This window comes from Cryptomeria japonica, chromosome 2 (assembly GCF_030272615.1).
Source record: "Cryptomeria japonica chromosome 2, Sugi_1.0, whole genome shotgun sequence".
In the NCBI taxonomy this organism is placed as follows: Eukaryota; Viridiplantae; Streptophyta; class Pinopsida; order Cupressales; family Cupressaceae; genus Cryptomeria; species Cryptomeria japonica.
Window position 1 is genome coordinate 234,350,407 of NC_081406.1, and position 14,467 is coordinate 234,364,873.

At 33.1% G+C, this 14,467-nt stretch overlaps 1 protein-coding gene across 1 annotated transcript; it reads left to right on the forward strand.

The window, feature by feature from the left end:
* Positions 1-2,898: 2,898 nt before the first annotated feature.
* Positions 2,899-3,461, forward strand: LOC131028040 (major allergen Pru ar 1-like). Its single transcript, XM_057958157.1, has 2 exons — positions 2,899-3,079; positions 3,157-3,461. Exons 1-2 carry the CDS (start codon positions 2,899-2,901, stop codon positions 3,459-3,461), a joined length of 486 nt encoding a protein of 161 aa, XP_057814140.1.
* Positions 3,462-14,467: the final 11,006 nt, after the last annotated feature.

Sequence of the window (14,467 nt, forward strand, 5' to 3'; positions counted from 1 at the left end):
AAAAAAATTTAAATATAAATAATTTTATTTTATTAATTTTTTTATTTTTTTAACAATATAAATTGTTTACAAATAACCAAATATTTTTTAAATATAAAGTTTATTTAAAATATTTTTTTGAAAAGTAGTTTTAATAAATGTTTTGCTATTTAAAAAAAAAAGATTACTGAAATTTGGTTCAATTTTAATCAAGGAGGTTATTTTGTTACATCTATTAATCAAAGGGGATATTTTTTTACTAACCATTATTTGTTCATGTTTATTTTGTTATCATGTCTACTTTAATTCTAGAAATTAAATTCAAAAGTCCTAATTATCATACATGGAAAATACATATTTCCTTTATTTTTTGATTCAAACACCTTTTGGATGTTGCAACTAATAAAAACTTAGAGCCTACTTCAACTACATCTCAAGTCAACCAAGACAGATGGAAGGCTCAAAATGAGAAAGCACTTGGTTTATTTGGTATTTCAATAATTCCTGATTTGTACGATCTCATTGGTAATTGTACAAAATCATATGAAGCATGGGAAATTTAAAAAATAATTTATGATAGTTCAAACGAATCCTGAAAAATTTAGCTTCAAGATCAACTTGAAGACTTCAAGTTACAGATTTTAAAATCATGGATGAATTCTTATTAAAGTTTGTTTCTATTAGTAGTCAATTAACTATTTTAGGAGTTAAAATAGATGATATACATTTAATTCATCTCATTCTTAAAAAATGTCTTCCTAGACAATTTCAGTAGTTTATTACTAATATTCTAGCTGAAATGCATATTATAGATCAAAAGCCACATATTCTTTATTGCAACAATTAGTATATGTTGAAGTCTTTAAAGAAACTTATTTTTGCATGAAATAACAGAGCATATTAAGGTAAAATATCATTAAATAACAAAGCAACACTTGAACCAGAAGCACCAGATCTAGCTCTAGTAATGTCCCATGGATTCTTAGATAACAAATACACCAAGAAATTCTCCTACCAAGGTGAAATTATAGTTGTTTATAAGGTACATTTTCAAGAATAATATAATAAAAACTAGGATTTTAGCATTTTATTTCTTAGATTATTTCTATCGTAGAGAACTTATACCAAGTTGTGCAATAAATACATCATTAATTTACCAAAAATTAGATATAGAGAAGAAAAATGTGATGTGTATATATATAAAACATGTAGATAGAGTAGAAATCACTAAGAACTACCATTACATATAGAAATTGTAGCTCGATAAGGTTCAAAACTATTATGAAAAACTATTTTAATGTGTCATATTATCATTGTTTTACGAGTCAATGAAATATTTTTCATTGCTAAGATTCACTAAAATTGGTGAAATGAATGGTATGATGAAAAAAAACTTAGAGAATATTTGTAAAGTAGTATAAGAAAAATGATCAAACAAATCTATAAAAATATATATTTGCATCATGGCTATAATGTGGCATTAGAGCATCATAAATCGATAGACCAAATGTCACCAAATGCAAGAACAAAAAACACAAATAGGATGTGCATAAAAAAAGGACAAGGTAATGACATAGGAGAATTAATGATAAATAATAAAAATTGTAGAATTAAAATATTGATCAGTAAGTACCAGATGAATAGTGTAAAAAAGTAGTCCAAATGCTAATAGAAATAGTTCATAATGAATAATGAATAAAAGTGACGCATCATATTAATAATCATATTTAAAAAATTAATTAAATAGTTAATTTTAAATTTAATGTAGAAGGAATAATTCCTAATGTCAAAACTTAAGGAATATTAGATAAATTGAATTCACAAAAATAAATAAAATTATTTACTAAAATTATGTTTCATGAATATGTAAAACAACATGATTAAATTAACCTAATTTTGTACTATAATTGGTTAGGGTTAGGTTTGACAAAATTTGAACTTAAGGTAACTGATTAAGCTTAGCTAAATTTAGTAGTGAATAAATATGTTGCCTCTTATTTGTCATGACTTGAAAATTAATTAGAATTACATGTACTTGTTGGACAAATGATGAAAACTAAAATGAGTCATTCTACAAATTTTGAGAGGGTCAATTTTATCATTTCAAATCAAACTTCATTTAAAAGTACGACATATAACTGACTTTACTTTTATCAAGATAATTGACTAAAACTTGACATAAAATTAAACTATAAGATTATAAGAAAATATCCACAACTTTTTTATTATCATAACAAATTTATTATCTTTAAGAAAAGAAGTATATCAAGTATATCCATTAGAGATAAGTATATCCTTTCAAGATAATATTTAAGATAGGATTATTATTTTTAGAGATATATAAAACACATGCCACCGATATACTTGTTATACATAAAAGATAAGCCAATGCAAAATGCGAGTACTAAAAATCTGTTGTTTTCGTACCAATATCAAATATTGCAACTAAAGCTCTCAGTGATTAAGACTTATCAATTGTTCTAGTCATAAACAAATATGGTACGCCCTCGGAAATGTAGCTAATTCGCCATGATATTATTAAACGCCAAATTTATGGTGACATTACCTAGGATTTCCATTGGGCGATACGATAAAGATATGGCAGTCGATTCAAATAAGAAATTGGAAAGATTTGCCGGCTTACATTCGTATTTTCATATTAGAAACATGATATTCTGGATACACAAGTTAAGATGGGAGTGGAGGAATGTATCAATAAAACCGGAGAGAAGCAGTCGCGTACGATTCCCGAATTTGTCGACTTATATCAACCAAGCATATCCGTCTTCAAATTCATATTAACCAAACGACTATTACCACTTATAACATCTATAAATATTTATCGATCCATGCTCCTTACACACAAACAGTAAGAAGAATCATAAGAAATTTAGTGCGAATTACCAGACATAAGAGAAGATGGTGGCTGGAACAGTAACCATAGAAACTGAGTCTGAAGTGGCGCCAAAGAGATTGTGGAATGCACTGGTGAAAGATCATGAGCTCATTGCCAGGGAAATACCAGAGCTTTGTGCAGGAGTCACATTTCTTGAGGGCAACGGCGGGGTCGGCAGCATCAAGCAAATCAACTTCACCCCTGGTATGTATACGACATCTATTGCTTAGTTACCATTCAAAAGGATATATTTTGAGTTTGATATGAAAGCGTTAGTACAGGCTCGACGGAGTTTAGCTATGTGAAGGAGCGCGTGGACGTTGTTGACGAAGAGAAGTTAATATACAGCTACACAGACATAGAGGGAGGGGAGCTGGGAAAGAATTTGGCATCTGCTCAGTTCACCCTTAAGCTGAGTCCAAAAGCAGGGGGTGGAAGCGTTGTGAGTCATATCTGCAACTTTGACACTCTTCCTGGCGTTCCTCAAGAGGAAGCCAAACTTGAGGCCATGAAAGCCCAGCTCACCGCTTTGTTTAAAAAGATGGAAGCATATGTCATCGCTAATCCATCTTTATATAATGCATGACGTACATAGCCTCTTCAATAATGGTCGGTGAGAGACCTGCTTCATTTATGTGATTTGCTTAGAGTCTTAAAGCATTGTCGCCAAATAATATAGGAACTGAGTTTGCATGGTGCAGTGTATTACCTTTCTAGTTTCACGGACGGCTTCTTCTCTCGATGCGAGAAGGTTTAATGCTAAAGGTTTCTTTCGTACATGAAAAGTAACAACTGTAAAACGTTGTTGTGGTGTTATATTTTGAATCTGTATGTGGTTTAATATTACATAGAAATTTATCTTTATTTCCATATTTAAACATTGAATATTTTGTTTTTGGCTTTGGTAAATAGGATCAGTCATTTTTTTCTCAATTTTTGTTTCCTTCGGTAAATAAAGTGTTTTTATTGAACTATATCAATAATATTTCCCCCCTTTTAATGTGAATGATCTATTTGCTCATTAAAGATTGTTTTGTTTTGCATATTCAAAATTTAAGATCACTCCTTACTTATATAAGCACTCAACACATGAAGCAATGTCGATCTTTTCATAGGCAATATTTGACGGCCCTTTGGCATGGGTAGTACACCCTCCAAACAAAATTCCACATACCTTACTGTAAAAAAGCTTTCAAAACTACTTTATCAACGAAACTAAAGACAACACCAAGTATTAATATATATTACTAACAAATCAACACCATTATTTTATCGAAATTAAAGTACAGTAATTCCTATCAAATTTTAGGACATGAGGCTAGTTTGAGAGAGAAAATTTATAAATGCATGGAACCTTTATATTCCTCAAGTCCTTATGCTAAAAATTGTGCTGGAAGATTAAAACTAACATTTTTTGATCGTCGTGATTTGATCAAGAATCTTCTTGCAATTTAAATTATTTTTTGATCCTTTATCACCAATCATATATATGATAATTTTTTGAACTTGAACATAATATTTTGCTAGAAATAGCTTTTGATTATAGAGAGTTCAGTGTTAAATGAGTATATCATGTTTCTTAGCAAATAAGATCTAATATTAATTAATCATTTGGGTTATTTTTTGGGGCTCTTATCACCAATCATAGAAATGGCTGTAGTTTAGATTGATAATAATATTTTACAAATAATATATTTCTTGAATACCATTTAAAGATTTGAAATCATGGTCCTTCTGACAAAGATTGTAAGCGTGCTTGAATTTTGCCAAAAAAAAGTTCAAACCATTGTCAATTATTGATCTATTCAATAATCATCGTGAGTCCAGAAATTGTCTACTGCGGCAGAAGGCTCTTCTTTATGGGAGTGGGTTTGAAACATTTGTTTTACTGTTTTTCAAGACTGGGTAATTCAAAATTGGGAGGATGTTTCAAAAATCGGTGTTATTTCGAGTAATTTCTTAAACATTTTCAACACTGAACGGGCAAGAGTTGATGTGTTGAATAGTGGGTCTTTCACTATTTCGAATTCCATTTCGACTCTTTCCTAGTGGTCATCTCATTATGCCTCAAAGAAGGTTGATCCCTCCCTAATCCCGCTCTAGATTGACTTGCCGAGATTGCCTTTTGAAAATAGAGACTGTCAGATCTTTGAAAAAATAGCTAATACTATTGGTCGACTTCTTAAAGTGGATGAGTTCGTCCAAGAGGAAACTCACATCTCTAGATTATGTGTCCTTAGTGATCATTTACCTTCCTCTCTGGATTCAGTTAACCTAAATTCGGGCGTTAATGTTTGGCATCAATCTCCCACTATAACCAGGGTTTGCATTGCCCACTTTTTCTCATACTTAGACCTCACTTGGACAGCGCGTCAAGTTTAGACGGAGAAACCCTCCCCTATAGAGGCTCTATTTGTTGATCTTTTAGATGAAAATATGGGTAACGAAGTTACTTCTATAAGTGCCCCCATGGAAAGATTGGGGTAGAGGAGGTTGATTAGCCTAACCTTGGTACTACTAAGAATATCACCCATCCTCTCCGCAACACTCCTAAGGGTATCACCCATCCTCTCCACAACACTCCTATTCTTCAATTTGAGAAACACACTGATTTCCCTTCATTTTTAACCCTGAAGCTGAGGAGAGGCGAGAAACCTAAGTATGAGAAAATACAAGAAATAGTTGCAAGGATCTAGTAAACTCTTGAAAAAAATCTTAGATCGGCGGTTGAGGATCTCTCCCTAGATGCAATGAGGATCCTTACGTGGAATGTTAGGGGCCTTAAACTCTCTAAAAAAAGGTATTTGATTGAGCATTAGATCTTCATCCTTCAACATAATATTGTTCTACATCAAGAACAAAAATTGCTTCAGCACTAATCGATGTTTTCTTTCAAAAAGGATCTTCTAGAGCTTTCACAAGGTTGGTGGAAGAGATGCTCTAGGTGGCCTTGCCATCTTATGGAATAAACATTTTTAAAAAGTGGAACTCGTTGCATTTGATCAAAACTAGATGTTGACATTAATTAAGTGCCTTGATCAGCACAAACTTTTTGGTTGTTCAACTTTTTGGTTGTTCAACATTTATGCTCCTAACAACACTTTTCAGAAAAAAATAACTTTGGATATTCCTTAGTCCTCTATTGTCTCATCTCAAAGATGTTCTAGTTATGTTAAAAGGTGATTTAATGCAATTCTTTATACTTCAAAAACAATGTGTAGGTATTTATAACACCTACAAAAATTGTTGAGTATTTCAAGTCATTTGTCAACTCCAACTTTTTGTATCATAGTGTTCCCAAAAGCGAAAAGTATACTCGAACTAATAGGTGTAGTGGTTTTACCCACATCTCCAAAATATTAGATAGATTCTTTCTATATGGTTTTGGGCTCACTTCCAAACATGAATTCTTGACCGCCATTTTAGCTACAACTAGTTCAGATCATTTGCCTATTTCTCTTTTGTTGTTTGATCTTAGACCCTCTTTCAAAGCTCCCTTCACATTGAAAGCAACATGGTTTATGAACCCCTCTTTTGTGCCTTTCATCAAATCATGTTGGAAAAATGCCCCTTTTATGAGAGCTTCAAGAATGCAACAATCATGTAATATATTGAATTTCATAAAGAGTAAAATTAGAGAGTGAAATAGTTATCAGTTTAAAAAAAAATTCTTTGTAGTGTTTTTTTGAAGATAAATTAGTAGCATTAAATAAAAATGTGATTAAATAGGGAGAGGATTCTCAATTTTTTCAATTATTCTATCACTAAAACTATCTTAGCATGAGCTATTGGCTTTAGAAGAAGTATACAGGAGACAAAAATTGAGGGAAGTATGGTTGTGGGAGGGGGATATGAATTCTAAATTTTTCTTTCTTTCTACCAAAAGGAGACATTAGTACAATCATATTTCTCAATTTAAGAACTCAATAGGGAATATCCTTCAAGCTTCTGAGGAAATTTAGAGATAGGTTGTCTACTTCTTTAAAGATATTTTGTCTTAATCCACTAGTACTCAACATCCACACTCTAAATGATCTGATTGGACAATATTCGAAAGCTTTTTAGTGAGGATGATAATAATTATTATGGTTCCATTTACCCTTTCTAAATTAAAATAAGTTCTTTGAAATGGCTCCAAATAGAGTTTTGTAGCCAAATGGGTTCACTACTTTATTCTTTTAAAAGTGTTGGGATATTGTTGGGCATGATTTGTGGTAAGCCTTAGAAGAAGCTATAATGAATTATTATATGTTGAAATATTTGAATACTACACTTAGAGCTCTTATTCCAAAAAAATAGCTTCTTCAATCATTTGCTAAATTTAGACCAATTCCCTCTACAACAGAGTGTTCAAAATTTTTGCAGAGGCAATTGTGAAGAGGTTATCTTTAATTCTTCCTAAGGTTATCTTGGAGCAGCCAGGAGGGTTTGTTCATGGTAGAGAAACTTTGGATGGTTCCATTTCGGCACATGAAATCATTCATTCAATCTAGGAGAAATGCTCTATGTCTTTCATCCTAAAGTTGGGAATGCTTAAAGAATATGATAGGGTTAATGTGGATTTCCTTTCTTTGGTTCTTTCTTTAGTTCTTGCTAAATTGGGATTTGATAAATTATGGATTAAATAGGTCATGTCATGTATTTTAGGGGCTATATTTTTTGTTCTTCTTAGTGGCTCTCGATATTTTTTTTTTCCTCTAGGGGTGTTCAAAAAGGTGATCCCTTATCACCTCCTTTATTGATCTTGCAGATAGAAGCCTTTAGAAGAGTTATCTCTATTGCAAGATCTCACGGGGACTCACGAAATGTCAAGGTTAGAATTTGTCCCCTATTCTTTATCACATTTGTTGTTTAATAATGGCACTTTGTTGTTTGTTTAGGCTTCTATTTCTAGACAAATAATATTAAAGGTATTCCCTCACCATAATGTTCTCTATATGTCCAAGCAACTAGCTCTTCCAAGTCCAAGGTGTTTTTATTCAATACTCTAATACACATCAGATACAAATTGATTTTTGTGGGGGCCTATCAAGTAGTTGGCATGCCTTGCAAATACTTGGGGGTTTCTTTATTCTCTCAAGGTAATAATCCAAATAATTTATAATATATTGCTGCATTGGTTACTAGCTAGATATATTCTTCAAAGGTTAGATGGTTAACCATTATAGGTAAGATGAATCTTAATAATGTTACTTTTAGTCAAATTTTAGTTTATATTTTGTCTATTTTGTAATCTCCAAAAGGAATCATCAGTCAGCTTCAAGCTCCTATGGGAGATTTCTTGTGGGCAAATAGAATATCTAACAAGAAGAAGTTTCCCTTTTTGTCTTGGGAAAAGATTTGCAAAACCAAACATATGGGTGGAGTAGGTATAACGGATTTGTTGGCATAGAATATGGCCCTTGGATAAAATCAAGTTGTTTGTATATACTCTAATCATGGATCTAAATAGGTTACTTTGATGAGGTCTAAATATTTGGACTCAATGGATCCATATTTGAGTAAAGAGACCAAATGCATCAAGAAACCAAGACTTTGGTTTATAAAATAAGTCTTTGTTAGATTTAAAAAAATTACAATGATGAAACTCTTCGCCTCATCTATAATGAAAACTTATATAACTATTGACCAAGAAGCACAAATCCATGCAGACAACTTATCAATATCTACAGTAAAATTCCAAAACTTACTTATTAAAGCTATGTTTTAATGCTCTAAAATTTGGATGCCAAGAAATTCATCTAGAAAAGTCACTTCAACCACTTCATCACCATTCAATCTACCAATATTGGGAAGAACTGGCTCTTCTTTAACTATCAAACCTTTCGCAAGCTCTTTGTAGACCTACTTCCTAAAAACAAACTTCTTCTAGAGCTTTGATGGTGGTACGTATCCCCTCGAGGACATATATTTTTCTTGTGACCCTAAATATTAGGTCTTTTGGAGTATTCGGAAACCCACCTAGATTGACCAAGCGTATATGTCAAAATGGCATCTTTGGATTGAAGGGACATCCTCTTAGTGGGATTTTATTAGGTGTAGATGTAGGACCAAACCTTTACACATGGATGGAATTAATAAATGTGCAAATTTTTTATATTAAATTTAAACTCTTAAGGTACCGACTGATGCCCTAAGTGCCAACTAGCACCTCAACCTTTCTACCTTGCAAACAAGAAGGTATTCTAGCCATGGATGGCTCTAAAATTTTCAAAAGTTCTCATTAGAGGTTTGTTAAGAAAAGTGGACCTCAATGAATAACCAGCTACTTGGTGAGAAAATAATAAGGTATATTCTCTTTTATAGCATACATCCATTGGGAATTTGTGTTCTTCAATTTACTCTTTTAGCATGTTATGTTTTCCTCTCAGCAAAATACAATATTAAAGGTAGAGTGACACTCATCCATTAAAATGAGGACTAACAATCCATATAAAGGAATTTTTATGATAGAAACTGGAGAATATAATAATGAATATAATGCAAATGCTTGGTAATAATAATAATATGTCACTTTAATGTGATAACCTCCTAATCTAGCAGATAGTGGATAACTCCAATCTTCTTTAGTAAAAACTCAATAATCCACATGATGATAGTAACTAACCTTTACTTCCCATGTATACAATATTTTTATCCTTAAATACTCATAGGCTTACTTAGATACTTATGTATAACCCCTTGAACAATTTAAATATAGATATATACTTATAATAATGATTTTGTAATATTTAAAATTTAATGTAACGACAACTTGAGTACTCACAATGAAATATGCACTATATGGTTATACGAACAACATTCTATTAGAAATATTACTTCTAATGTTTTTTATTAGGGGAAAATAGGTTTTGAAGGAACCTCAAACCCTTTATATAAATCATACAAAACAAATGCTAACCAATCACTAGACAAAAGAAAAAGCAAAACACCACAAACAAGGGGACAAAACCCCATACACCTTACAAAGATTTCATTAAATTTTCATTCTTTTAAATCAAGTCTTGATTAATATTATACACCTTATGGACAATACTATCAATGGGAGTTGAGCCCTTGTCCTTGTCACGAAACCTAGTATAAGGCTCGAGAAAAGAACTAGAAACCAATCCATTGGATGAAACCACCTTCACAGATTTAACACTGGCATTAGGATAATTAGTAGGGTAAAACCAGAATATTGTGTCACACTTTTATAAAGGAAGTGGCCAACACAACTAAAAATATTTAACTTTGACTGCATAAAAGTGACATTTCTAAATTCAATTTCAAAATGATGTAAACTGATCAAATATAAAAATATTAATGAAATTTATGTCTGTTAATTTTATTTTTTTTAACTTCTTTTTTAACTTAAAAAACCTACTCACAATGTTTAATTAATAAAAAATATTAAAACTAATCAAAATGCTAAAAAAATATATGTTTAGATTCGTGACTTCGAGCTCTACAAAAGGGTTTTTTTAAATTTTTGTAAAAAAGTATTCTGCCTAAAAAAAAATTGACCAGAAGTGAAAAGTTTTAGAAATACAAACAAAATAGTTGATTTGGCTACCACATCACTAACCACATAGGTGAGTCTAGCCGGACTGAGTTTGACCGAACTAATTTGATTTTTTTTTTTTTAAACTAAATTCAAGTATGCACAAATTATGATTTTGGCACCAATAGTCCAGTTAGATTGAGTTTGGCTAAACTCAGTCCAACTAAACTCTTGGCACCTTTTAGGCGTCATGCTAATGACACTAAGCACCACATGGTCAGGTGGTAGTCCCGCTGGACTACCTAAAGTTATCCCCAAGTGCGACACATCTTAATTCTTTTTCCCCATAGTACCCTTCGAAATATCCAGGATGGCTTGAGTTTGAGCATTCAACTGCTTAAGATGTTCAAAGATGTTCTCTATGGCAGTTTTGTTGCCAATAATGATAGCCCTCAAATTATCCTGAATCTTAACAAGGGAGTCCTCCGATGCTTTAATGTGTTGATCATACCCTTCCTTTAGCTCCTTTATTCTATTGACCAACTCCTGAATTATCGCAAAGATTTTATCCATTTTCTGCACATTTGTACTTTGGAACTTATCCTTCAAAGCATTAATCTCCAACACTATGCATAATAATAGGGCATTCTGGCTCTTTGTAACATCTTTCACATTCTTAATCACATGGCTAAAATCAATAACAAAAGAACATTTATCCATAGGGATGCCATTACCAAAATCCACAAGAATTTCCACATGCAATCCCTCTTCAATACCCTCGGCAAGTGGGAGATGGGAAACAAGGGAATGCAAACTTGGTTTAGGCTATGATTCCTTTTAAGGTGTTTCAATTTTTTTTATAGTGGGAACCACTTGCCAATTGAAGCAACAATTTTCCCTTCCCTTTCATAGACCTAAGAGAGGGATCCCCCAATTTTCCTTTACCCTTAACATTATAGGTAGGGGCCACAGAATCAAGCACAAACTCCTTTGAGGTGGAATAATAAGAATCCTCATCATCCAAAATCACAATTTAATGGTGGGCCGAGGCACCCCTTTTATGCTATCTACATTTCCCTAAATTAAAACCTACATCCTCATCTAAAAGTGAATCGTTCAAATCACTGGAGGAACCCTCGGGACTAATATTATGAACATTCCCAAAACTAGGAGCAGGGGTCTTATGAATAGGGATAGATTTTGCAAACTTCATAATGAGGAGAATCAAACCCTCATGAGTAAATGAGATAGATGGGATTTTTCTATGAGCTTTCAAACTATGATTGAGAGAAAAAAACAAATAGGAGGGTAAAGAAATGCATTATTCATGTCTAAAGTGATTAAGGATGACAAAATGATAACTAAAAGATTGCAAAACTTTCCATCAAAAGTAACATACCACATTATGACTTTTGCAACTTCTTCCTAGAGAGTCTTGAGTATAGTCCCATCATAACCTCCATCTGTGGTCCTCTCAAATTTCTCTCTTTCCCCTTCTTCAAAAGAAATTGAAAGAGCTTTAAAAACACATTTCCTGTCCCTGTTAAATTTCCTTCCTTCCACCAAGGTATTAGATACCTTTTCCACAACCTCCTCAAAGACCACTAGCTCCATACCATAAACCCTAAGAGTTCCTGAGACCTATCCCTCTAGAAAAGAAAGAGTAACCTATGGGTCCAAGACATGCAATATTTTAATATAGGGTGTCACGCCCCTAATTGAGGGATCTCCCCAAACTTTATGATTCTCATGCTATTTGCAATACACAATAGGATCGATCGTATTTTGATCACCACCCATACTGTAGAAATAAACTAGAAAATACAAAGCCACACAAATGCCAACACAAATAATGAGAAAGAAGCTCATAAAGAGGGTGGTATCTTGACATGCTATCATGGGGGACATGCCACTTTGCAAGAGTTTTCAATAAAACTTGATCATTTCCCACGAAGCCTTTGAATTAGCGCCTATATATTGATCATTTTAAATTAAAATTCTTATGTCGTCAGGGATATGGTCTATAATCTGCACCTTCTCACATAATGTTGAGCCATGCCAAGATTGGCAAGGCTATTAACAACCAATTTCCCTTCTTTATAAACATGGGAAACAATAAACTCATCAAAGGAGTTAAGCATACTCTTGCAATGAATATTCAAAGTCTTGATGGTCCAACTAGGGGCTTGAATCCCTCTTAAACAATAAATATAATTTAAGGAATCACTTTCTATTGAAGTGTTGGAGAAGCGACTACAAACCACTATCTTCATACCAAAATAGGTTGCATAAGCCTCAACATAGTGGCTTGTCTAAGAACCCAAAGGGAGGGCCACAACTGAGACAAACCTAGCATTATGATCATGAGCCACTCCCCCACAACCAACAGGTACAGGATTCCCTTTCACTACCGCATCAATATTCATTTTAATCCACCCTTCCATAGGTTCTTTTCAATCCATGCCATCTCTAATGATCTTCTACTTAGTCAAAGGCTTGGAAATGTATCACTAAATATTCTAGCATTAAGCCACACTGAGATCATACCGATGAGTTATCAATGGGCTAGGGGCATTGATATTGTTACAAGCCACTAGAAAATTCTCTTTAATAGCCAACTTTATCTTTCATTCTACCACATTAGGAGGGAAAACAAAATCTTGAAAAACATTATTATTATGTTCTTTCCAAATCTCCTAGGCCACATGAGGCATGGTTAACGACCACAGAAGCAAAAGTGAGGAATTATCAGAACGGGAAATCCATTGATTCTAGCAAATAGAAAAAGAATCTGAGAAGACCCAAAAGACCGACCATACATTTAAAATATAAGTCCAAACCTCTCTAGAAAAGGAACACTTAAAGAGATTATGAAAAGGATATTTTGCTTCTTCCAGACAAAGGAAACATATATTAGGTAAATCTAACCTCCTCTTGCACAAATTATCGATGTTGAGAATTTTGTTCTAATCTTCAAGCAAGAAAAATATATTCACTTTAGGAATAACAGTAGGGTTTCACACCAAAGCCCAAAAGGGATGAGGATTAAAGGATGATAGCTGCATATTAAATTCCTTAGAAACTAAGAAAGAAGCCTTGAGAATATGAGTCAAGGAGAGAAGCTCCTAAACTGGGGTGAACATGAACAAATGATCAATAAGTTAGCCCAATTACTCACTCAGCCAAACCTCCAAATGCAAGTATCCTTAAAATGACTCACTCAAATAGAAAAAGAAAGGGGGTAATCACCAATCCACCAGTCATACCAGAACAAAATCTTGCTCCCATCCCCAAGAGACCATTTAACACCTCGAGATACAATAGATTTTGGAATAGATATAAACTTCCACAACACAGAGAAAGCCTCCAAAATACCTCTATCAACAAGAAATCTCTTGAAATTGTCATAGGTAGATAAATATTTATTTTTAACAATATTGGTCCATTTATTTATCTCATGAATACTCCTCCAAAATTGTTTGGCCAAAAGATTCATATTAAATTCCTTGATCTTCTTGATGGCCAGACCACCAAACATCCTCAAGAGACAAACTTGGTCCTAGGCAACAAGATGCATCATGTTCCTGGTTTCCAAGCCAGTCCACAAAAAATTCCTCTAAATCTACTTGGCTCAAAAGAGCACCTTTCCATCCAGCAAGTTTTAATTAGAATCTATCAATGAGATTCAACCAAAAGAAGTCAGGGGCTATAATGGAACAAAGGGGCAACCCCAACTAAGTGGATGGGAGCTTAGAAATCCTACAACCAAAGATCATAGTATTCCTTTGTTGTCTTCTAATCAAGGTATTCAAAAACAATAAGAAGATCTTAGGAAGGATAATATTTTGTCTAGAAGCACATTTATACACACCTAGAATTTCTTTGAGGGTTTTAGCCTTCGCAACAAATTCATCCCCCATAAGAATACTGTCATCAGTAGACTGCTGGTGAGAAAAAGCATAATTAGCAGAAGAAGGAGAAAACCCTTTTAATATACTAGTTCTCACATTCTTTTGAATAAATATTCCTAAGGTCTTAGCCAATAAGATAGAAAGGAAGGGCTAGATGGGGTCCCCTTGCCTAAGTCCACGAGAACTAGGGAAAAGACC

Excerpts from the sequence above, each read along its gene's own strand:
- LOC131028040 (XM_057958157.1), top strand. The coding sequence starts at position 2,899 with ATGGTGGCTGGAACAGTAACCATAGAAACTGAGTCTGAAGTGGCGCCA. Across the intron at positions 3,080-3,156 it reads GCAAATCAACTTCACCCCTG|GCTCGACGGAGTTTAGCTAT; the intron begins GTATGTATACGA and ends GCGTTAGTACAG.